At 42.2% G+C, this 24,633-nt stretch overlaps 1 protein-coding gene across 5 annotated transcripts in view; it reads left to right on the forward strand.

Annotated features, from left to right (window-relative positions):
- The window catches only part of FLNA (filamin A), a 118,046-nt gene that overhangs the window by 67,888 nt on the left and 25,525 nt on the right, over positions 1 to 24,633 (forward strand). For 2 of the 5 annotated variants that reach the window (XM_068248260.1, XM_068248264.1), the window contains 19 exons: positions 1,129 to 1,289; positions 3,376 to 3,466; positions 5,412 to 5,581; positions 5,661 to 5,778; positions 7,344 to 7,606; positions 10,278 to 10,875; positions 10,984 to 11,157; positions 14,594 to 14,756; positions 14,835 to 14,995; positions 15,155 to 15,325; positions 15,434 to 15,557; positions 16,917 to 17,073; positions 17,156 to 17,345; positions 17,995 to 18,018; positions 20,400 to 20,647; positions 21,812 to 21,901; positions 23,695 to 23,797; positions 23,884 to 24,024; positions 24,496 to 24,624. In XM_068248260.1, coding sequence (XP_068104361.1) covers positions 1,129 to 1,289; positions 3,376 to 3,466; positions 5,412 to 5,581; positions 5,661 to 5,778; positions 7,344 to 7,606; positions 10,278 to 10,875; positions 10,984 to 11,157; positions 14,594 to 14,756; positions 14,835 to 14,995; positions 15,155 to 15,325; positions 15,434 to 15,557; positions 16,917 to 17,073; positions 17,156 to 17,345; positions 17,995 to 18,018; positions 20,400 to 20,647; positions 21,812 to 21,901; positions 23,695 to 23,797; positions 23,884 to 24,024; positions 24,496 to 24,624 — 3,276 coding nt within the window. The remainder of the gene's footprint in view (positions 1 to 1,128; positions 1,290 to 3,375; positions 3,467 to 5,411; positions 5,582 to 5,660; positions 5,779 to 7,343; positions 7,607 to 10,277; positions 10,876 to 10,983; positions 11,158 to 14,593; positions 14,757 to 14,834; positions 14,996 to 15,154; positions 15,326 to 15,433; positions 15,558 to 16,916; positions 17,074 to 17,155; positions 17,346 to 17,994; positions 18,019 to 20,399; positions 20,648 to 21,811; positions 21,902 to 23,694; positions 23,798 to 23,883; positions 24,025 to 24,495; positions 24,625 to 24,633) is intronic. The other 3 variants (XM_068248261.1, XM_068248262.1, XM_068248263.1) reach the window with 3 other exon arrangements.

The following is a 24,633-nucleotide window of genomic DNA, read 5'->3' on the forward strand; positions in this document are numbered from 1 at the left end:
ATCCCGTTCAGAACAGGATTCCCAGACGGGCTTTATCGCCGGAGGCAATCGAAGAGGGTGGGGGAATGCCGCTGCACAGCGGCTGTCATGTAGGCTCGCTACATGATTTAACAAAATAAAATAAAACACTGCTGCACTGCCCCTGGTGGTTTTGTAATACTGCCAGGAGGGTTAATTTACCGGGCAAAAGTTTTCATCATTTTTCTCCAGCTCACAGCAGCAGATAACTCGCTCTCCCCATGCTGTCTGTGTGGTGGATTTGACAAGACAGCCTTTGGGGAGAGCCAGGCAGCCAATAGGGAGAGCCACACAGCCTGCGTCTCGCTCTAATTTGATGCGATGGGGTATCAGTTGGGTCTTTCACTGTATCAAAGCAGAGGAAGCTGACAATTCTGAGGGCTTTCCTGCATCCCTTTAGATGTGTAAATCTGTATCCTACAATACAGAAGAGCTCCCCCTGGTGGCTGCAGCACATCTAAAGGGATGACAGGCTGCATTGAACAGAAAACCTCCAAGTCACACACAGCTCCCTGCCTGCCAGCTGCTGCCCTGCTAGAAGGCTGGTAAGTAACACTTACCAAGCAGGGCTTGGTGAATTGAGGCATGTTCGGTAAATTAACGAACTTCTGCCTCATGCGGGAAACCATTAGTGAATTTGGAAAAGTGTAAAAAAAAAAAAAAAAAAAATACCGAATGGAGTATTTTACAGACCAAAATTATTTTTACTGAACTGCCCATTGTGAATAGAGCCCAATTGGTGTACACCATCTGAAAAAGAGCAGACTTATCGCAAAGGTAGCTACTCATATATGACTTAAACATCTGACTTTTTTTTTTTTTTTTTTTTTCTTCCTTCCTTTTGGCCCTGAACAGCTTTACCCATTTAGGGCTAATTGGCCCACTAATGGTCTATCCAAACTGTTCTCTGCTCTTTACGTTTACCTCCTATGAACTGGCTTCACTTTGATTACAAGCCACTGGCTGCAGCTGTGGGATTATGTCATATATTTCTGCAGCTGAAACAGTCGTCTTTTGTGCTAGTCAGAACGTCCACCTAGTTATTGCTATGCTGTCGTGTGCCAGGATTCTGTTGTAGTGATTGACTGTTCGGTATAAATCTCTCCCCAGGGGATGTCAGTATTGGCATCAAGTGCGCTCCTGGCGTAGTAGGACCAGCAGAAGCTGACATAGACTTTGACATCATTCGGAATGACAATGACACTTTCACAGTGAAGTACACCCCACCAGGAGCCGGGAGCTACACAATCATGGTCCTGTTTGCTGGCCAGGTAACTGTTTTTTAAGTATGTTAGATCAGCATTGTTTAAAGTGGACCTGAACTCTTCCACAGGACAGAAGGAAAACCTAGAGAAATGCACCCTGTATGTAGTTAATCTCCCCCTCATCTGTGACTAATCACAACTCTGTCAGCTGTCTGCCTTGGCAGAGCAGCTAATTTGTACACAGGATGTTAACCCTATGGCTGCTTCCATGAAAGCAGGAAGTAGACAAACTGCAGATTTATTGCAGGATGTGTATCAGCTGGAACTTTGTTTAAAAAAAAAAAAAAAAAAAAAAACCACTGTCCTGAAACATGTATGTACATTTGGTTCTCCTAAGTACTCCATCTGCTGCATGTTTTCAGGCCTCTTTTCCGCAGACTATTGGGCAGTGAAATGCCTCTGAAACTTTCACAACTGCTCACTGCTGTCTGGTAACTGCTTTGTTGCCTGGTATCTACTCACTACTGCCTGGCAACTGCTTGCTGAGCACACTGTTCAACTGTCCGTGCAAAAGAGCCCTAAATGAGATACTAATTTTGGCTTGCATGCAAATGAAGCTTGAATTTGGGACAGTCCTTGCTGAGCTAATCAAATCTGCCTGGAATTGTAAGGGCACTTTTAGGCACAAGGTTGGGAGGGAGGGGCTAGTGTCAGAGGTAGGTTAGGTAAAGTAATAGCATATCAGCAGTATTACCGATCCACTAGTGGCTTCAAACTGCACCCACATTTACCAGCGTCTTCCTAGCTGCCTTTGGAATTATGACAAATGTCCCCTACATGCTGTCAGTAAACCTGGCAGGAAAGTGGTGACTTTCACCTACCCAATTTACAAAGGACAACCCACTCTTGTGTAGGAATGACTGGGCATGTTCCAAGATTAAATTTCCTGGAAAATGTGTAAAGATTGTGACCAGTACAAAAAGGATGCCTGAATTTTAAAGGAGAACTGAAGTGAGATTGATACGGAGGTTGCCATATTTCCCTTTAAAGCGGATCCGAGATGAAAAACTAAATATAACAAGTGACTATATCTTATCTAAAGTTTAGATAGTTTACACAGCAAATCTATCTTTAAACAGCTTCAACAGTATATTAATATTTTTCCTTGTGATACAATGGGAGCAGACATGTTTTCTGCTTGTCACTATTACACAATTACACACACAGGCAAGCTTATCTGTATCTAGGCATGCTAATCTGCATATTCTGTGAAAACTCCACTCTTATCTCCATTACACAGGCAACTGATCTGTATTTGCACTGCAGCTCTCAGATTGTGAAAACTCTGCCTCTGAAATCTATAGCTAGTAAGGGCCTTTTTCCACTAGCCTGCGATTTGCGATTTGCTTCTGATCGCAAATCGCAAGGTACATTCAACTAATGGAAACCGCAGCAGCAATTTCCATTAGTGCGATCCGATTGCGATGCGATTTTGGTCAAATCGCAATCGTCGTCCTGCCGCGTTTTGTATGCGATTGAGCTGGACTATGAGTATAGTAGCTCAATCGCATGATGGAAATTGAAACCCGATTGCGATCGGAATCGCGATCGCATTTCATAGTGGAAAAGAGCCCTAACACCTTTTTCACCTGCCCAGACTGAAATCCCACAATCCCTTGCAAGCGCCAAGGCACTCTGGAGAAGCTGTGGGTGTGGCTTGTTTAGTTTATAGGAAATTAGAGTATTAAAACAAAACAAGTATTTGGCTTGAGGAATGCCCTATAAACTATGTAAGGAACACAATTATGCAAGGAGTAAAAGTTCATCTCGGATCCACTTTAAGCAATACCAGTTGCATGGCTGTCCTGCTGATCCTCTGCCTTTAATACTTTTAGCTATAGACCCTGAACACTCATGCAGCAGATCAGGTGTTTCTGACATTGTCAGATTTGGCAAGATCAGCTGCATGCTGGTTTCTGGACTGATTCAGACCTTACTGAAACCAAATAAATCAGCAAGGCTGCCAGGGAACAGGTACTGTTTAAGAAAAAAATATATGGCGGCCTCCATATTCTCACTTCAGTTGTCCTTTACTATGTAAATTGGGTGTGTGGTAAGATTTTACAATAAATTTTACTTTCCCCTCCCACAGGCTACTCCCATGAGTCCCATCCGTATCAAGGTAGACCCATCTCATGATGCCAGCAAAGTGAAGGCTGATGGACCAGGCTTGAACAAGAGTGGTAAGCTGATACGCAAATCTACTTAAATCTGAAAACTGGAGTTAAATGTTACAAAATGGGGAATAAAGTATTTGTACTTAAGGGTTTAAGACATTACATTTTAAAACCTTTCATCAGTAATGGTGTACACCAGTTTTATTTCTAAAAATCTGTCACTGCCATGGTTTACACTACTAAAATGACTTTTTCAGAAAACACTGCATATGGGTAAAGGACTATAGTAGCTGATTTAGGGAACAATCTTTAAAGCATTAGGATCAGCCATACTATGCCAGGGAAAAAAACACATGTAGATAAATACTTGATCTAATTAACACATGTATTATGCTGTGCAGATTTTGATTTCAGTGAATGTTATATAGTAAATGATGAGAATTCTGTTCCTGGTGGGGGCCATGTCTTTTGCCCACAGTTAAGGCTAACTCGTGATGTCATTTCTGCCCTTTACTTTTTTTTTTCTTGTCTCCTCCAATCGCTGAGTCACCTCAGCCTTGCTTGTAAACACAAGTGAGTAGGGGATTAGGTTTCAGATAAGAAGCTGGCAGGGAAATAAAGGGAAGAGGAGGAATAGATTATAGATAAAAAAGCCCCAGCATGCAATTCTTTGGCACGACTACTAAAGGGCCAGTGTTCCTTAAGTATGTGATAACTCCAAATCATAACAGCAGAAAAAAATTTGAATGCAGGATTAGCATCTTTATCACTTAAAGGGAACCTAAACTGAGAAGGATATGGATTTTTCCTTTTAAAATACCAGTTGCCTGACTCTCCTGCTGATCCCATGTCTCTAATACTTTCAGCTACAGCCCCTGAACAAGCATGCAGATCAGGCGCTCTGACTAAAGTCAGACTGGATTAGCTGCATGCTTGTTTCAGGTGTGTGATTCAGCCAAAGAGCTCAGTAGGTCTGCCAGGCAACTGGTATTGATTAAAAGGAAACATCCTTATCCCTCAGTTAAGGTTCCCTTTAATACACTCAGACCAGTTGCTGTTGAAATTTGATTTTTATGGTGACGATACCGCTTTAAAGCAGAGATTGGCCCATCTTATTGCTAGTTAGCCTGGTCAGAGCAACCACTTACACTGTTCGTTTGAAGTTGCATAGTTAGGTTGAAAAGACAAATGTCCATGGAGTTCAAACAGAAAACCTAGTACACATCATCCTCCTCCCTCACATACCTATTGATCCAGATATCCTGCTTTCTTATAGAAAGTGTATTACATTAGTAATCAGGGTTCCAAGACATTTTTGAGCAGAATGAAATATGAAAACTCCTTATCAATTCTTTTTAGACTCTGCTCTGCAGGCAAGTGCATGTGCTGGAGTGTTCCATATGGCCCTCTATGCTATACCTGGTCTCCAGAAAATGTGGAGGACCCAGGAAGAGCTTGAAAGTCGTCGTGTGATCTTACCCATGATGGGGCACTGTATTTAATTAAACAAACACTAGATACAAGTGGCTCGTGTATTATACTTGCAGCACTAATCCCATGTTTAAATCCACTTAGGATTTTATCTGGATGGAATCTTGAATGTTCATCCCATGTTTGACTGGGTTTCCATCAGACACCTTGGTTTGCCCTCCTATCAAAAATATACTGATTGTTAGTTGGTGCTCAAATTAAGGGCTCTTTCATACTTGCTGGTCACATCTGAGCACAGCCACAGCTGTAATGGGACGTGACATGTTTCGGTTCTAAAAACTGGGTAACACCACTGCATGTCAGACTGGTGTGGTGGTAAAAAAGCAGCCATTCAACTGCATTTTAATTGCATGGCCCTTGTAGGTGGCAGATGGAATGCTGAACTGCCCAAGCGTGTAGTTCAACTTCTCTCTGAAAGAGGCCTAAAGCATCTAGATTAGTATGGTCTTTAGAAAGAGCTCTTGAACGTTTCATCTTAGTGCTGTAGAACTGAATCCTTTTTTATTTCATTATTTTGTAGGTGTGGAAATTGGGAAACCAACCCACTTCACCGTCAACACAAAAGCAGCTGGAAAGGCTAAGCTAGATGTGAACTTCACTGGTCCAGCTAAGGGTGATGCTGTAAAGGACTATGAAGTCGTTGACAACTTGGACAATTCCTACACTGTTAAATACACTCCAATACAACAGGTAAGGCAGTCCTCACAAATGGGTTGGGCCACTGATTATCGGGAATGATCTTGTAACCATTTTGCAATTTTTCTTTTAGGGCAACTTAGGCGTAAATGTAACATATGGAGGTGATCACATTCCCAAGAGCCCCTTCCCGGTTACCATTGCTCCATCTCTGGACCTCAGCAAGATCAAGGTTTCTGGACTTGGGGACAGTGAGTATACCCTTCAGATGCAGTAATTCAGACTTTGTATCAGATTCAGCACGTTGCATTTACAAACTCTCGGCACCTATGAATAGTTAGCTTGGAGTAACTTAGCGGCATAAAGGTGCCGAACTCCTTTTAAACAATACAAATTGTCTGGTGGAATGCTGCTGATCTTTCTGGCTTCTGTAGTATCAGGATTGCACCTGAAACAAGCATGCGACTTCAGTCTCAAACCTCTGATCTGCCTGCTTGTTCAGGATTCATGAGTGTTCGAGGCAGAGGCTGACTTTAGGAGAAAATATGGCAGCCTCATAGCCCTCTCAATTCAACATAGGGATGTTGTACTCTTTAGGCGTATTGACAGACTTGGTTGAGGTTTTTTTTGTTGTTTTTTTTTGGGGGGGGGGGGGGGAGCTCCCCCACTTGCATCAAGGCAGAATTTTCTCTAAAGAACAGGAATGTCAGTGTTTTAGAAGTAGTTGTATGACATGGTCTCCTCTGAATCCAATTAATTTTGTATGGAAACCATGTTTCTGAGCTTCTAAATCAGAAGAAAGGATTAACCTTCTGAACACATGGGCCCATATGCAATTAACTTTCACTTGAGTTCTCTCCTAGGAGATGCATTTTCCTTCTCTTTAAACTAACTTTTCAGCATTTTACAATTGAAAAAGTCCCCAAAAGTTGGTGAAAAAGTACTCCATTTTATTTTGAAGTATTTTCTAACTTGCTGGTGGCTTAAAAAGCAAGTTGTGAAGATATCGGTTAGGAGAAAACTCAGGAAAAGTGAATTGCATAGGGTCCCTGGGGCCATATACAATTTACTTTAACTTGAATCTTCTCCTAGGTGATATTTTCACAACTTATGACTTTTATACCACCAGCAAGCAAGAAAATACTCAATTTGCACAGTACTTTTTCACCTACTGTGGAGTATTTTCCATTGCAAAGTGCTAAAATTCAAATTGAAGATGAAAAATCAGTGGCATAGCTAAAGAGTTGTGGTCCCCGATGTAAGTTTTTTTACATGGGGAAGGGGGGGGGGGGTGGGCAAGCACTCTAGCAGGTTTTTGTGCGCCATATCAATTGTTCTAATATGTCGCACGAAAACCTGCCGATGGCAATTCGTGTCAGAGGTGCAAGTAGGGAATGAGGAGCAGTTTAATTACCACTATTCAAAAGTCTCTATAGAAGGGATTAGCACAGGACCAATAGAGAGCAAATACTGAAGTTGAGGTAGCGGCCCCTCTGGCCCAAGGGCCCCGATGCAGTCGCAACCCTATTGCCCCTGTGAAAAATTATCTCCTAGGAGAAAACTCAGGAGAAAAAGGGAATTGCATATGGCCCCTGGTGTCAATAACTGGACTGTTACTCCATGATCAGGTTTCTACCCTGTACCACTATCATCTTGATTAAATTTACCTTTGAGCCTGATTTGTGAACTATCCAATATGTTGCTGGCAGACTTGATAAAACTTGGAACTACATCTTTGCTTTTCAAACATCCTGAATATTTTCATTGTTGCTAAAACTGGGTATTTGGATTTACACCATATGCTTTCTCTTTTCAGAGGTGGAAGTTGGAAAGGACCAGGAATTCACAGTGAAGTCCAAAGGTGCTGGTGGACAAGGCAAAGTGGCTGCTAAGATTACAGGCCCATCCAACAAGTCTGTTCCTACCAAGGTGGAGCCAGGCCTAAGTCCAGATAATAGTACTGTTAAGTTTATACCACGGGAGGAAGGTCCATATGAGGTTGAAGTGACCTATGATGGTGTTCCGGTGCCTGGCAGCCCATTCCCTGTTGAAGCTGTACCACCAACAAACCCATCAAAGGCAAGTATTTTCCCAATAAAATGGGTAAACCCTACTTCAAGCAAGTAAATTACACTTTTTGCTCAATGTTTTGAGTTTAGTGGAGGGCCAGCTGTTCCATTAACCACTTTACCCCCGCGCGTACGTATTTCTCCGCCCCTTTTTCCATCCTTTGACAACCAGGGACGGAGAAACACGTACTTTCCGCGTTCCCGACGCTGCCCGCGCTCCCGCTCGTAAACACGCCGCCCGCCGCTAGTAAACACGCCGCCGCCCGCTCGCCCGGAGATCAATGAACGGGAAAATCCATTCCCGTTCGTTGATCTAAGCCCCACAATGACCCGCTGCTCTCCTATGGGCAGCGCGATCATTGTGAGAAGAAACTCACGTGTCCAGCCTCCTTATTCTTCCTCCAAATCTTATTTCTCAGCATCAACATGGGTTTACTAAAGACAGGTCCTGTTTGACTAACATGCTCAGCTTTTATGAGGTAGTGAATGCTAATATGGATATTGGGAATGCTGTAGATGTGATATACTTAGACTTTGCTAAGGCATTCGACACTGTTCCCCACAAAAGTCTGGTGCAAAAGATGAGGATGCAAGGACTGGGGAAGAGTCTGTGTGCTTGGATAGGGAACTGGCTAATGGACAGAAAACAAAGAGTTGTGGTCAATGGATCATACTCAAAATGGGAGACTGTTAGCAGTGGGGTCCCACAGGGGTCTGTACTGGGTCCAGTGCTCTTCAATTTATTTATTAATGACCTAGTGGATACAGTAGTGAGCAATGTTGCTATTTTTGCAGATGATACAAAATTGTGCAGAATCATCAACTCTAAGGAAGATAGTGTTATATTGCAACAGGATCTGGATAGGATGGCTATATGGGCACATACATGGCAGATGAAATTCAATGTTGACAAATGTAAAGTCATGCATTTTGGTCGTACCAATGGTCTAACACCATACAAAATAAATGGGATACAGTTGGGGACATCAAACTTGGAGAAGGACTTAGGAGTACTCATCGACAACAAGTTAAATAATCGTACTCAATGCCAAGCCGCTGCAGCTAAAGCTAACAAAATTTTGGGATGCATTAAAAGGGAAATAAAAACTCGAGATGCTAGCATAATATTGCCCCTGTTTAACTCTCTAGTAAGGCCACATCTGGAATATGGAATTCAGTTCTGGGCACCACATTACAAAAAAGATATTGCAGTTTTAGAGCAGGTGCAGAGACGAGCAACAAAATTGATACGTGGGATGGAAGGTCTCACTTACCAAGAAAGGTTAGATAAACTGGGTTTATTTAGTCTAGAGAAAAGACGCCTTAGAGGAGATCTAATTAACATGTATAAATACATCAGAGGGCAATATAATAGCTTGGCGGATGAGCTTTTTGTCCCTAGGCCTTCTCAAAGGACTAGAGGACATGATCTGCGCATGGAGGAAAAACGTTTTAGCCATTTATTTAGGAAAGGGTTCTTTACAGTAAGAGTGATTAAGATGTGGAATGCATTGCCACAGGAAGTCGTTATGGCAAACTCTATACCTGCATTTAAAGGGGGCTTAGATGCTTTCCTTGCGTTGAATGACATCCATGGCTACAATTACTAGGTAATGCCAATGATGTTAATCCAGGGATTTTATGATCAACAGGGATATGTGAGGGAGCAGGCTGGAGTTGTACTTTGTACTGGTTGAACTCGATGGACGTATGTCTTTTTTCAACCAAAGTAACTATGTAACTATGTAACTATGTAAGCTTCCGGAAGGAGGCTTGGAGGTCGCAATAAAGCAAAAAGTTACTGTGGCCATCTTGTGGCCAAATAGTAAACTACACCCTACACATTTTTCACATACAAATGACTTTTACACAAAAAATTAACTCATTACCTCCCACACTCCCCATTTTTTTTTTTTTTTTTTGTAATTAAAAAAAAATTCAAAAATTTACAATTAAAAAAAATACATAATTAGTTACCTTAGGGACTGAACTTTTTAAATATTTAAGTCAAGAGGGTATAACACTGTTACTTTATAAACTATGGGCTTGTAATTAGGGATGGACGCAAAACTGAAAAAAATGCACCTTTATTTCCAAATGAAATATTGGCGCCAAACATTGTGATAGGGACATAATTTAAACGGTTTTATAACCGGGACAAAAGGGCACATAAATTTCATGGGTTTTAATTACAGTAGCATGCATTATTTAAAAACTATAATGGCCGAAAACTGAAAAATAATTTTTTTTTTCCCCACATTTTTCCTATTTTCCCATTAAAACACATTTAGAAAAAAATAATTCTTGGCATAATGTCCCATCTAAAGAAAGCCTAATTGGTGGCGGAAAAAACAAGATATAGTTCATTTCATTGCGATAAGTAATGATAACGTTATAGACGAATGAATGGAAGGAGCGCTGAAAGGTGAAAATTGCTCTGGTGGTCAGGGGGTAAAACCCCTCAGTGGTGAAGTGGTTATACCTAATATTGTCATGGCTAATGGAGAAATGTAATTGTAGCAGCAGAATAAAACTAATCTGGGAACCTGTAAAATGTTTAGACTTGTGTAGTATGTGTTTTTTTTTTTTTTTTTTTTCCTCAATTCTGCTAGAACAACCAGAAACTTTTACCCAGCAATGCTTTTGTATGGTAGCTAAAACTTGCAATTCTTGTACTTTAGGTGAAGGCCTTCGGCCCTGGACTGAAGGGAGGCAATGTAGGTGCTCATGCTCCATTCACCATTGATACTAAAGGAGCTGGTCAAGGTGGCCTTGGCTTGACTGTAGAAGGTCCTTGTGAAGCAAAGATAGAATGTCTGGACAATGGTGATGGAACCTGCTCTGTCTCCTATCTACCAACAGAACCTGGTGACTACAACATCAATATTCTCTTTGCTGACAAGCACATTCCTGGTTCTCCTTTCAAATCTAAGATTGAGCCTTGCTTTGACCCTACCAAGGTGACCTGCTCTGGCCCAGGCCTTGAAAATGCCCAGGTTGGAGAGGCTGGCACATTCAATGTGGACTGCTCTAATGCTGGCAGTGCTGAACTTACCATTGAAATAATTTCAGACACTGGTATGCAAGCAGAGGTTCATATCCAGGACAATGGAGATGGCACATACACTATTACTTACATCCCACTGTACCCAGGAATCTACACTATTACAATCAAATATGGAGGACAAATGGTGCCCAACTTTCCCAGCAAGCTACAAGTCAAACCAGCAGTGGACACATCTGCAGTTAAGGTCTATGGACCAGGAGTTGAAGGAAAAGGTATGGTAATCATGCTTGGTATACATATTTGACATGGTAATTTGCATGGTATACGTGTTTTGACAGATTAAAGCTACCTGCATATTAATAACCTATGGTTTATCACAGGGATCTTCAGAGAAGCTACTACAGACTTTAATGTTGATGCCCGGGCCCTGTCGAAAGCTGGAGGCCCTCATGTCAAAACCAGGGTGTCCAATCCATCGGGTAACTTCACTGAGGCCTATGTTCAAGATAATGGGGATGGTACTTACAAAGTGGAATATACTCCTTATGAGGAAGGTGAGTTGGCTTTTGTTACTGTGGAGTCAGAAATGCAGTCATACGACATATGGTTACCTTACTGCAGTGTTCGAAGTCATGCACTTTGAATACACTACACTTCTACAGACTAAGTCATATCAGCAAGCAAAATGCATTGTAGGCATTCTACTTTGTAATGTAAGGAACTCAAACTGGATGTGCATCTGATTTCCTAGTTTATAAAATGCTAAAAATCAAGTCTTTCAACATTGCCATGGTTTGAGTGATCACCTTTATTGAGACAATCTAAAAATATTTGTGGGGAGAAAAATCAACCTGCTTTGCTACCTTGCTGTGTAAATTCTTGCTTCCCTTTAAATGAAGGCAGTCAGGAAGTACATGGAGGCTGCCACATTTCCTTTTTAAACAATACCAGTTGCCTGGCAGCCCTGCTGATCTATGTGGCTGCAGTAGTGTCTGAATCACACCTGAAACAATCATGCAGTTAATCCTGCCAGATCTGACAATGTCAAATGCCTGATCTGCTGCTTGCTTGTTCAGGGTATATGACTAAAAGTATTAGGCAACTGTTACTACTTAAAAAGGAAATATGGCAGCCTCTATATAACCCTCACTTCAGGTTCCTTTTTAAAGAGAACCCGAGGCAGGCAATTTAAATCTTAAGAGCACACAGAGGCCATGTCCTTGTCACAGTGACCTGCCTCTGTCTCGCTATTGTCTCCTCTAGTCCCCTCCCCCCAGGTCTGCTCTGCCCCCTGTAAGGAGTGCCAGGCTAGCGACAATTTGCTTGTCGCTAGCCTTTTTATTTAGCTGCATCCTCTGAATTAGTCAGCGCTCCCCAATCAGAAGCTAAGCCGCAACCTGGGAGGTACTTCCTGGGTTGTGGCTTAGCTTCCGATTGGAGGAAGCTCACAGAGGCAGGGGGAGCGCTGACTAATTCACAGGCTGCAGATGAATACAAGGCTAGCGGCAAGCAATTGTCGCTAGCGCTTTTTGCAGGGGGGCACAGCAGACCGGGGGGGAGGGGACTAGAGGCAACGATAGCGAGACAGGCATGTCGTTGTGCAAAGGACATGGCCTCTGTGTGCTCTTAAGATTTAAAATATCCACCTCGGGTTCTCAAGTCCTCCAATTCCAGGTCTGCACTTCATGTCTCATATACAAAATGTATCTGGTATCTAGCTTACTTCGATGGCCTGTGCTTTTCATTGGTGACGCTTTAAGAGGAATATAGTAAAACTGCTATCCATAGCAAAAGTTGTGGCATCTGGAAATGGATAGAAATAAACATTCATGGATACATATGGGGGGGGGGGGGGGGGAGGGTTTGGGGGAGAGGCAAGAGAAGGCAAGCATGGTCTTGGTGATCAACTCATTCGGGTTTCAATACCACCTCTATGCAGACGATACACAACTGTACCTCTCTGCCCCAGACCTTAACTCCCTCCTCAAACGTGTTCCTGACTGCTTGTCTGCTATATCCTCCTTGTCCTCTCGCTTCCTAAAACTTAATATGAGTAAAACGGAACTAATAATTTTTCCACAGTCTCTGTCCACCTCCCTGCCTGAAGTAACAATAAATGTTAATAACACTCCAATAACTTCAGTTCCCAAAGCTCGGTGCTTGGGGGTGATATTCGACTCATCTCTCTTTATTCCTCATGTTCACTCCATAACCAGCTCCTGCCATCTCCAACTCAAAAACATATCTCGCATCCGTCCCTTTCTCACTCAAGACACAACTAAAATGTTAATACATGCTCTCATAATCTCTCGTCTGGACTACTGCAACGTACTACTTTGTGGACTACCGTCTAACAAACTGGCCCCGCTCCAGTCAGTACTGAACTCAGCTGCTCGTCTCATCTCTCTTCTCGATCTTCCTCTGCCGACCCTCTTTGTCAAGCTCTTCACTGGCTGCCAATTAACCAGAGGATTCAGTTCAAACTCCTAACCCTAACCTACAAAGCTCTCCACGATCTCTCCCCCCGGTACATATCCTCATTAATCTCCAGATACAAACCCAATCGCAATCTCAGATCGGCACATGATCTTCTGTTGTCCTCCTCTAGAATCAACTCCTCACATTCACGTTTACAAGACTTCGCACGCGCTTCACCCCTCCTCTGGAATGCCCTCCCACAACACATCCGTCACTCGCCAACCTTTGTTACCTTTAAACGCTCTCTAAAAACACACTTGTTCCGACAAGCATATGCTCTACCTTAGGCCACTTCCCTTTGTACTAAGACCAAATTGCACTCCTACTAGGTATCCGAAAACACACAGCCTCTATATATTTGCTGCATACTACCCCTCGTTTCCCCCCATTCCCTTTAGATTGTAAGCTCGCAAGGGCAGGGCTCTCTCCCCCTTTAGTGTCTTGGTAACCATTATACATTTTATTCATCATGTTACTTTTATCACTCATTACCAATTCTATAATTTGTATTTTGTATCATTCTTTGTATTTTGTCACTAATTATGTATCTTGTATATTGGTGTACACCATTGTCTGTATTATGTACCCCATGTTTGTTTCTTTCTTTGTACAGCGCCACGGAATATGTTGGCGCTTTATAAATTAATAATAATAATAACCACTTTGGGGCTGCAATGGATGGGTGAAAAGAACAGTTTGGAGTGCCTTCTAAGTGTGAAACTAAAACCGCCACACTGTGAAATAGACCATTGATTGTATGATTGCATGGTATTTTGGTATTTACAGGGTACAACTGCCTCTTATTTCTGCCAGGATGCCACAATTAAACTCTTAATGCCTGTATCTAGGCTGGTGCACACCGGAGCTGTTCTGGAGCGTTTTTAAAAACTCTTGCAGGTAGAAAACCGCTTCACCAATGAAAGTGAATAGGATGGTGCACACCAGAGCGGTTCGTTTTTACCACAAACGCAAATTCGGGGGCTGAAACTTTTTTTTTTTTTTAGATTTCTGAGGAGTTTGTGCCTCAATGTTAAAGTATAGGAAAATGGAAAACCACTCTGAAAAGCGCTAGATCAGAGTGGTTTTCCAGGCGTTTGTTACAGTAGCTGTTCAGTAACAGCTTTACTGTAAAAATATTTGTAATCTACACAAGCGCTCTAAACGCTAGGCATGTTTAGAGAAGTTTTCTAAAATCTGCTTCAAAAACCAATAGTGTTTTGCTAGGCTGCTAGAGGTTTTTTGTGCACTGGCCCTCTGTCTGTATAGGGACCGCTGATTATGCTGTACAAGGGCTTCTGACTTTGATCACTGAGCCAATCTGTGATCAGCATAGAAATGAAGCCTCTGGTCCTTAAAGGTCCATAAAACACTGCTCCTACAGTGGTTAAACAGAGGGGCACGTAGCACCGACAGACCACCTGCTTTAGCTCCAGAAGGTCCTATGACGGGAACATGGTTTGAGTGGTTATATAAGTAGTGGCATCTTCTCTAAAGGGTGTTCTGCTTTTGCAGGTGTTCATACTGTAGATGTCACTTATGATGGAAGTCCTACACCCAACAGTCCTTTTAGAGTTCCAGTAACAGAAGGATGTGACCCAAGCAGGGTGAGAGTTCATGGCCCTGGAATCCAAAATGGAACTACAAACAAGCCCAACAAATTTACAGTTGAAACAAGGTACCTTTAGGATTGTTACTTTTTAATAAACCATGTGTAAAAGTGGGTGAAAGTCAGACTAATCTATTCTATTTACAGGGGAGCTGGAACTGGTGGGCTGGGATTGGCTGTTGAAGGACCATCTGAGGCAAAGATGTCCTGCACAGATAACAAGGATGGAAGCTGTTCTGTGGAATACATCCCATATGAGCCTGGAACTTACAGCTTAAATGTCACCTATGGGGGCCACCAGGTTCCAGGTTAGATGTCGTGTCCAAACTTTGTTGAAATATATTTAGATGGTAGTCTAGCGCCCTTACACTTTGGTGCGAATATTAATATAGCCATTAGGTCACAGCACATGGTGTTGGCAGCAACATTCACCCTGCCTAGCTCATGCTTCTCCTTTAATTTACCAGGAAGTCCCTTCAAAGTGCCAGTTACTGATGTTGTTGACAGCAGCAAGGTAAAGTGTTCTGGTCCAGGACTCAGCCCAGGGCTTGTCAGAGCAAATGTCCCACAATCCTTCAGTGTTGACACAAGTAAAGCCGGGGTTGCTCCTTTGCAAGTTAAAGTGCAAGGACCAAAAGGTAAGTTCTGGTCACTCAGTTTCCCATAGCAATCAAATGGTTATTGGAATTACTTTGACAGCAAATGTAGTTATCAAAAGGGTGCTTAGAATTTGGTTATGCTTACAGGTATTGTTGAACCAGTTGAAGTTGTGGATAATGGAAATGGAGTCCAGACTGTCAACTATGTGCCCACTCGTGAGGGACCATATAACATTGCTGTTCTTTATGGTGATGAGGAGGTGCCACGCAGGTTAGTGAACGATCCATACCTGCATCCTTTTAATGTATTCAGAACCTCGATGCATCAAATGGAGGGAGAGTAATTGTCAGCTCATATCTGATTACTTAGTGCAATGTCCAATTAATTCACCATTTCAGATTAGGATTAAGGTTTCACATTCTATTAAGTCTAGGACAAGGAAGTAGTTGGTCCAGTAGTGGGCAATTCCCCCCCCCCCCCACTTCTGAGCACTCAAGCAGCCCACATGCCCCAGATATCTCTCCTGGGCTCTTCTCCCTCCCTGCAGTATTGCAAGTGTGCTAAGGGATGGGTTAAACTCGCCCAGTGGTTTTCTTTTTAGTAGCAATCTCCATGGTCATGGTGGTACCATGTGGTGTGATAGTACGTACTGACTATGGGTCACATGGTGCGGCCATGGAGCTGGAAAGTGATTGGGTGAGTTAACACTATACTCGGCATGCAAGTTTAAAGGGGGAGAGGATTCTTTCAGTGGGCTGGATTCATAACACTAGTGGGCTGGATACAACTCACAGGCTATAGTTTGCTCAGCACTGCATTAGTCTAATGGGCACAAGACCAATAAAGATGATGCTGCGTATTGGTTGCACTGGGCAACTTCTCCACTACATGTCAAACTTTGAACACTTATCTTGCTTGCAGGGATCGAGACTTCCTCAGATGAGACTTCAGGGCAGTTCTGTACAAATGTATGGCTAGCCTGTAGGCTAGTAATGTTTTTCTATTGCCATGGAGTAGGCTGAAAGTGCAGCGTGTACAAAAGATGCTTGTTACAAATGTTCAGTTGTAGTCTTATGAATTCCTCACTCTTGGAGTACAGTGATCTTGCTTCTCGGAGGCCTTACTTATTTCAAAGCTGTGACTGCGAAAAGCCCAATGCCTCGAAGGTGACAACCATTTATTGAGCAATGCAAATCTGTTGGAGAATTGTATACAATGACCATTATACATCATCCTTCACACATGTGCAAAGATGCATCAGGTTATGTATAAAATGTAGTATTAACAAATGAGGTGAGAATAATTCATGCAGGCAAAACGTGATGCAACTTCTTGGAAATCTCCACCTATTTTGACACTAGTTTTGTGGCTTCACAACTTTGTTAATTTTAACTTGAAGGTGTGAAGAGATGTGGCTGGACCCACTTTAGTAGAGATGCAGTTAAAGCGTGCTGCAGATGTTTTTATAGGTTTTGTGACTCCCATGTCAGAGTTCATTGTTGGGTAAAATTCAACTGCAAAGGGTTTAGTTCATTAACTTTTTTTTATTTTGGTTCACCTTGATCTCAGATTCAACATTTTTTGTAAGGTGGAAGGAAAATGAACTTTCCAATTTTTTTTTTTCTTCAGTCCATTCAAGGTAAAGGTTTTGCCCACTCATGATGCCAGCAAGGTAAAGGCCAGTGGCCCAGGACTGAACACTACTGGAGTCCCAGCCAGTTTGCCTGTAGAGTTTACGATTGATGCCAAGGATGCTGGAGAAGGTCTGCTTGCTGTACAGATCACAGTAAGTAATACATTAGTTGACACTTTAATATTGTAGTTGTATAGTTTTTGCAGTTTGCTAATGATCATAAACTTAATATTAGGATCCTGAGGGCAAACCAAAGAAGGCCACCATCCGGGACAACCAAGATGGCACTTACACGGTTTCCTATGTACCAGATATGACTGGGCGCTATACTATTCTCATCAAATACGGTGGTGATGAAATTCCATATTCACCCTACCGTATCCGTGCTATACCAACCGGAGATGCTAGCAAATGCACAGTAACAGGTAAGGAATCTTTCTAGATGTATTCCAACTGGCAGCTTTCTCCTACAATTCCTCTGTGCCCGCCCGTATGATCATGTGTAAACTTTGTTCAGATAGTGAAGCATGCTGGTCAGATGTTTGACATAAGTCTGACTGGGTTAACCCCATCCTTGATCTAGGTGTGATCCAGATAGTACTACAGCCAGAGATGAGGATGTTAGGTAACCTGTATTTAACAGGAAATATAGCAGACTCTGTATCCCTATCACTTTAGGTTCCCTTTGATTAATGGACCGAGCTACTGCATATAGCTCTATTTAAACTCTGGGCTGCATTTGCTCGAAAGATCCACTGCCTGACAGTGCCCACATCTGTTTGTCCTATGATTTGTACTTCCCTTCTGTTCATTAGACCCTCCCTTCATCCCTGTATACAAAATACACTAGGATTTTATGGCTATATAAAAATTGTAGCTTAGGGTGTAACGTGGAATGCCTTTAAAACAGTTGCTCTCCTTCCACCGCTTTTTACGTACACACGCTGCACACGGAATATGGCATAACATGTCATGATGTACATTGATCTCTGCTGTTTATTTTGTTATGCACTTTACCCTCACATTGTCACTGTCTCACATGACCTTTCCTTGCTCTTTGCCCTTTCACCTCAGTGTCAATCGGAGGTCACGGGCTAGGTAAGCCGCTTGCTGGTATTGACTGAACTTTATTCTCCCTCTCCCCTTTGATTCAAAGTATTCTGCTGCCGAGACCAATAAGCCTTTGTATTGTTGGCCGAGAGGGTGGGAGAAATGCTGTAGTCTGGGTGTTCACAGCTGTCTTTTGGATACTTACAAAAGGTTACCTCATTGGTTCACTTAACGGTGGCCTCAGTATTTCCTTGTGATGTGCTTGAGTAGGTATCTAACTTTTTGCCTTCAGCAACTCTACCCTGGCTCCTTCCTCTTTGCCCTCAACCATCATATTGACTGTTTCCAAGCTTAGCATTTGTAGCTCCATTCAGTTTCATTGCTCACGGAGCCTCCCCCATCTGGTGTAATTTGAAGTATGTCTTCTAATGCATTCTGGGTAAAGTATTTAGTTGTAACTGAGGTTTGGTTGTACAGACTTTTGCAACTTCTTGCCTTGAAATTTGCTCATTAAAAGCTGCAGGCATTGAACAGCAGCATGCAGTTTAAACACTTGAACAAACTTAAGAGTTAATAGTTAAATAGCAGTGGCTATTGAACAGCTGTGAACAGTCCAGGCTATTATGTAGATGAGGAAACGGATTATGCTCTTTGAAGGCATGGCATTGCAATGCTTTAAATTGCCATGGAATTGCATAGATTTAAGCTCCTGTCTAGTCCCCTCTAATTTGATCTAATATACTGTATACTGATCTAAGTACAGCCTATATGCCTAGTCCAAGTAGTCTTCAATTAGGATACTTAAAACACTCACTGTATATTTGGGTGGTGTGTAGGTACTTGGGCAATAACTTTCTATTTGTAGTTGAGCAAAATTGGCCCAGTACAGATTTGTGGCAAATGAGTGTGGAATAGGTGGCCAGATCCAGTTTGAAGACATTAACCACTGCTCAATGATACAACCACCATGGACCTTGCTACTGTGGATATTGGCCAGATGTGTACTTAACATCTCTACATTGCAGAACAATTTGTGGCCATAAATTGCTCTGGCCTTACTTAAAACTGAAGGCTATAGCTGTAGACTTGTATGTCCTGAGCAGGCATTAAGGACAATGGTTCTTCTACAGGACTAGCTTTTTTGACATGATCAGTTATCTAGTCCACACTCTAACCCACTGAACTGTGGCATGCACTGGGCTGTGGTTGAATTCTCTGTCCTGTTGGCTTTTGCATGTTCGCTTTGAATGTCTCCTGTTTCAACGTTTCTCAAACTTAACTGCGACCCTAATTTCACCTGGCTCTGCACCCTTTCACTTCCCTGTGGCTTGTCTATAGCACTGTTCTTGTGGAAATCGGTCTTTCAGGAAATTGATGCTCCAAGCATTGGTTCACAGATGGGTCCTCAGTTCCAGAATTTTTCACTAGTCGCATGCTTTTTATGCAGGCACGCACTGGTAGTCTTCAAATCACTTTACCACCTAGGTTAGACACACTGTTCACTGAAACAGTTGCATATTGAGTTTGCTCATGATTAGTAAATGGCAGTATTTTTAAAACGCATTTGGAAACAAGACCTTAGAATACCTTTTCTATTGCTTTTAAGGCTAGTACACATGGTGCAACTTCCTGTCAGGGTCAAATCAATAACGTCTGACATGTCTTATCTGCTCCTGATTGATAATTGGACATATTTCGTGTAATTTGAAAATGGATCCTGTTATCACTAGCATCAGACATTTTGGATATGATCAATTCGACCAGTCAATCTGACGAAGTTGCATTGTATGCATCAGGATAAGGGTCAAGCTGGGTAGATGCAAACATTTATCTTGTATCAGTAAGCAGGAAATTATAACTCCAGCCTAGGGCCCAGCTGGCAGGAAGCAGTTCGGTTTCGTCTTCTGGAAGGAAGACGTGGACTGCATTATCTCTTGTGATCTTTGCCTTGAGGCCCTATCTGACGCCTCCATTCTTTTGTAGTTAAAGTCTAACTTTTTTAGCTTCCTGTCGACGCAGCTGTGATTGACTTATTTCCTCAATTATCCCTGCTAGAACAATCTCTAAGCCAGTGAAGATAACCCCTTCACATTAAGTGTTTCTGTTCAATAAGCTATTATTGAGGTCTTCCGCTAGCCAAGCAAAATATTTGGTAACTTGGATGTACATTTCCAAACTTATATTATGTAAATACTTGTGCATTCCTTGGAAGTCACATGCTTTGGCTAAAACGTTTTTTGCCTAAAGCTTGAAGTATTGCCTCCACTGACTTTGACTTTCAATATTTCCTGAGAACTGATTTTCCATGAGAGCAGCTGGGTGGCAGGCTGTGAATGCTGAGGGGTTTGGGTTGCATGGCTTTGAAAGTTCTGTTTAACTTGACTGTTCCTTGTGCCCCACCCCTTTCCCTCCATCTTGGTCCTATTCAGGTGCTGGCATTGGACCCACCATCCAGATTGGAGAGGAGACAGTCATAACAGTTGATGCCAAGGCTGCTGGAAAGGGTAAAGTGACATGTACAGTGTGCACGCCAGATGGCACAGAGGTGGATGTAGATGTAGTAGAAAATGAAGATGGAACTTTTGACATTTTCTACACTGCACCTCAGCCTGGTAAATACGTCATCTGTGTGCGCTTTGGAGGGGAACACATCCCAAACAGCCCATTCCAAGTTACGGTAAGTGAGGAATATGCACTAAAAGACTACATTTTTGCTGTAAATGCTTCTGAAACCTCTACATCAGACTAGTACATACTGTCCTATATAACTATTTTTAAAGGGGCACTACAGCGCAATTAAGATTGCTGGGATAACCCTAGAAGCATGTTTCTAATAGGAAGAGCAAAGCATATTAGGTATTAGTCTGTACAGAGGTCAGGTGGATAGGATAATTTTATAGCACATGTACAGATCCGGTGTACGTAAGAGGAAAGTGGTGTCTGTTCAGCTGTGCTAACAGCTGATTTCTCTCCTCTCCCTGCTGTGAGATAAAAGCCCATTCTGTAATGCGGCCTCAGTCTTCCTATTAGAACCCTGCTACTAGAATTATCCTAGTTGCCTACATTTTGCTATAGTGCCCTTTAAGGAAAATGGCTGTAGAAGGCTTTCATTTTATATAACTGTCAGTTTTAGAGCGTTTTTAAACCATAAAAATGGTATGCAGTATAGTGTTATGCATTCACAATTTTCCCCTACTTAAGACCCATATACATTTCAGCTAGTCAATGGTGGTTTTGATTAGTTTTGGCTGGTGGTCTACCAAAAGACATGAGACAGCCTACATTTGTATTTGCCAAGCTGTATGTAGTGCCCGGGTTGGTCTTCTGCTGTTCCTTCCCTATTTGACTTAGATCCTTCATGTCTGCTTTTGAAATTTTCTTTTTTGCATGGGGTGGGGGGTTCAAATCAAACTGATTAGGTGTGGGTATCTCTTACAGATTAAATCTGCAGGGAATTGAATGGGGGAAAAAATCAAGTAGTGCATGGGCACTTTAAAATGTATGGAAGCTCTGATTAGAAGTCTCTTCCTGGGGCTACCTGTAGATTGCCACCTTTTGTAGTGGCTATAGGGTCCTTCACTTTAATAGCTACAAAATAGCTATTGTGTGGTACAAAGTTTAAACTTTAATAAGGCTACAGAATCCCATAGCTAGCTTTGTACTGCTCCCACCTAAAATATTTCTGCTGGTATTAAACTAGTGGGACAGTCTGTTCTTGAAGAGTGCCTTTGTTTGTTTTAATTTTGGTATAACTGATCTATTATGCATAAGGGGATAAATGAAAATATTAATCTTGATATCCAGGTTCAATCACTAACATGTGCTTACAATCCCAACGCAGGCTCTGGACGGCGAGCAAATGATGCCTCAGCAGATGGTTCAGCAGCAATTAGCCCCATCTTACGCATACCCGGGCATGCAGCAACCCTGGGTACCCAGCTTTTAACAGTAACTGTATCAATCATGTAGATAAAACTACCTTGGAGCACTTGGAGATGGGGAAGAAACTCTGGAACTGAGCCCTCACACAAACTAGCTATGTTCTGCTCTGCACTTCCTGTTCAGCTACTGCCTCTGAATGCGAACTCCATCCAAACTGTTAGAACTGGTTGTTAATTTAGTGGAGGTTTACTCTTCCCCTGAAGAAAATCTGATTTGGTAATTTTTTCTTTTTCATGCTCTGTCCGAAGACATTGGGTTGAGGTCTATAGGACATTGAGCGCTTTGTTTGGCCAAGGCTACTTGGTCTGCAAAAACCAGAAAAGAACAATGCCACTTCCCAAGAGCTTTAGAACTACGCACAACCTTACACTGAAACTTTGGATGGAGTTCGAGCTACTGTGTAGTCTAGAAGGCTGTTCGTTGATCAGTAAAATGAGTCAATAGCGTTAGAACTAATTTTGGGGGGTTCTGTCTGTGCTTTGTTTGCTTTAGACAATTTGTTCTTTCTTGCATGTGCCATTATTGCACAGCCTACTTTGGTGTTGCCTTCTGCATACACTGCGGATGGAATAAAGATGCCACAAAATCTTTTGACTTGATGTAAATGAGAAGCCAGTAACCTTACAACCAGACACCACTTACAGGGCTTACCAATCTACATCAGGTGGTTACCCATTTAGTGACTTGGTGTTGTGTGGTTACAGCTGCCTAGAAGATTATCTTTGTGGTCTTTTTATCCATTGTGCTTACACTGCATTGCTAATGGATCTGATTTCACTGGGATAGCTTAGTGGAGATTCTCACATTAGCTGTGCTTATGCTATGACCAACACCAGACCATTTCCAGAGACTTCCATTCCCCACTCCTACTGTTCCAGAGATGGGCTTTCTGTTCATCTTCCCTAGCTTTTAAATTTTGGGGGGGATTATGTTGCTGGGTTCATACCTCTGTCCACTCTATTCCAGATGTCCTTCATATCTTCCCATCTTCCTCTCACTGCCAACATTTCCTTCCCATTATGTCCTCCATCTGTTCCATCCATCCTCCTAGTGTGGGTGGGTGGAAGGCCTTTAACCCTTTTATTCCTCAGCTCGTCCGTTTCATCAGTTTTCCATGTGTTCAGTGATGTTTAATGGTCTCTTGCAGAATTCTCATTTCCAGGTTTGCCAAGTTTTTTTGGATAAACTGACTGCAAAGACTTGTGTACAGTGCATTTTTTGCATTAATTGTAAGCCAAACTCCTTTGCAAGTTCATCAGATAGCCTCCCTGGCCTGTTAGGTTGTTGGAATACAGGCATTAGTCTAGTTAATAAAATTCATTGAAGGCCTGGCTAATCATGAGGGATGTGTAATATAGCTGACCACAGCATCTGAGTTCATTGATATCTGCTTAGAACTATTGTAGCATCATAAACTAGTTATTTCTCTTTATACATGTCTCTAAATAATGTCTCACTAAGTTAGGTATAGGGTTACCCAGGTAATTTGCCGTTCTCTTACAATGGTAGATATTATCCTCCTAAATGGGTATTTGTTCCATATATTTGGAAGTTTCCATGGATTTCTTGCTGAGAAATTTGACTTTTGCAATGTCAGCTTTAAGCCCAGTTCACTTGGCTTTATACCTTTCTGTATAAGTTAGAAGTCTTGGTTTAATCAGTGTGAATCTGCATCGGAGTTTGGTTTTCTTTGTCTCCATGGCAGCATGTCCTCTTCCTCTACTCTCTCGTCCTGTTCTCATTGTACAGACTGCATCTTTACGTGTGGATTTTTCTGTTTAGGCCACAGACCGCCCTGTTATGGGCGTGAATGGACTGGATGTTGCAGGGCTGAGGCCTTTTGATTTGGTCATTCCATTTACTATTAAGAAAGGAGAGATCACAGGTATGGGTATTTTTCAATCCGTTTAGTGAGGCTTTAACTTTGGCTCCATATTCAGACCTATCTAATCCTAACTAATTTTGTTATAGGGGAAGTACGCATGCCCTCTGGGAAAGTGGCCAAGCCTGATATCACTGACAACAAGGATGGAACAGTCACTGTAAGATATGCTCCTACTGAAGCTGGCCTTCATGAGATGGACATAAAGTATGACAGCATGCACATTCCAGGTGGGTTCCAACACTGGGCGAGGCCAACTTTAAAAGGTGGCATTTGTTTCATGGCAACAGTTTTTCTGACCCTGCTCTATTTTACCAGTAGAATGTTTGCTTCTTCCAAAAGCAGTTTGCATACACAATAATTAAGGCCATCTACATTTTGGCATGGCATCAACTTTGTAGATGCAGTTTAATTACATAGGTGATTCTTTATCACTCTTAGGTTGGCTCTACCTGTAACTTGATCAGTGCTGAAACTGTTAGACATTCTTGTGCAAGCTATAAAGTTGGCACTTTGTATCCTGGGGTTGAGCACTAGTGGCTTGATACTGATCCATATACTGCCTGATTCCTATCCAAATGTTTACGTTTTTGGTTCAGTAGCACTTCCCATTCTGGGAAGGTTCATGGATCAAACATTCATATAATTTACAAGTTTTGGTTCCTTTTTTATTTGAAAACTGAATTTATTTAAACTTTCAGGAAGCCCTCTGCAATTCTATGTGGATTATGTAAACAGTGGTCATGTCACTGCCTATGGGCCAGGATTGATACATGGCACCGTGAATAAGCCGGCCGTATTTACAGTGAACACTAAAGATGCTGGTGAAGGTAAGAGGC

The sequence above is a fragment of the Hyperolius riggenbachi genome, chromosome 8 (genome assembly GCF_040937935.1).
Source record: "Hyperolius riggenbachi isolate aHypRig1 chromosome 8, aHypRig1.pri, whole genome shotgun sequence".
Classification (NCBI taxonomy): domain Eukaryota; kingdom Metazoa; phylum Chordata; class Amphibia; order Anura; family Hyperoliidae; genus Hyperolius; species Hyperolius riggenbachi.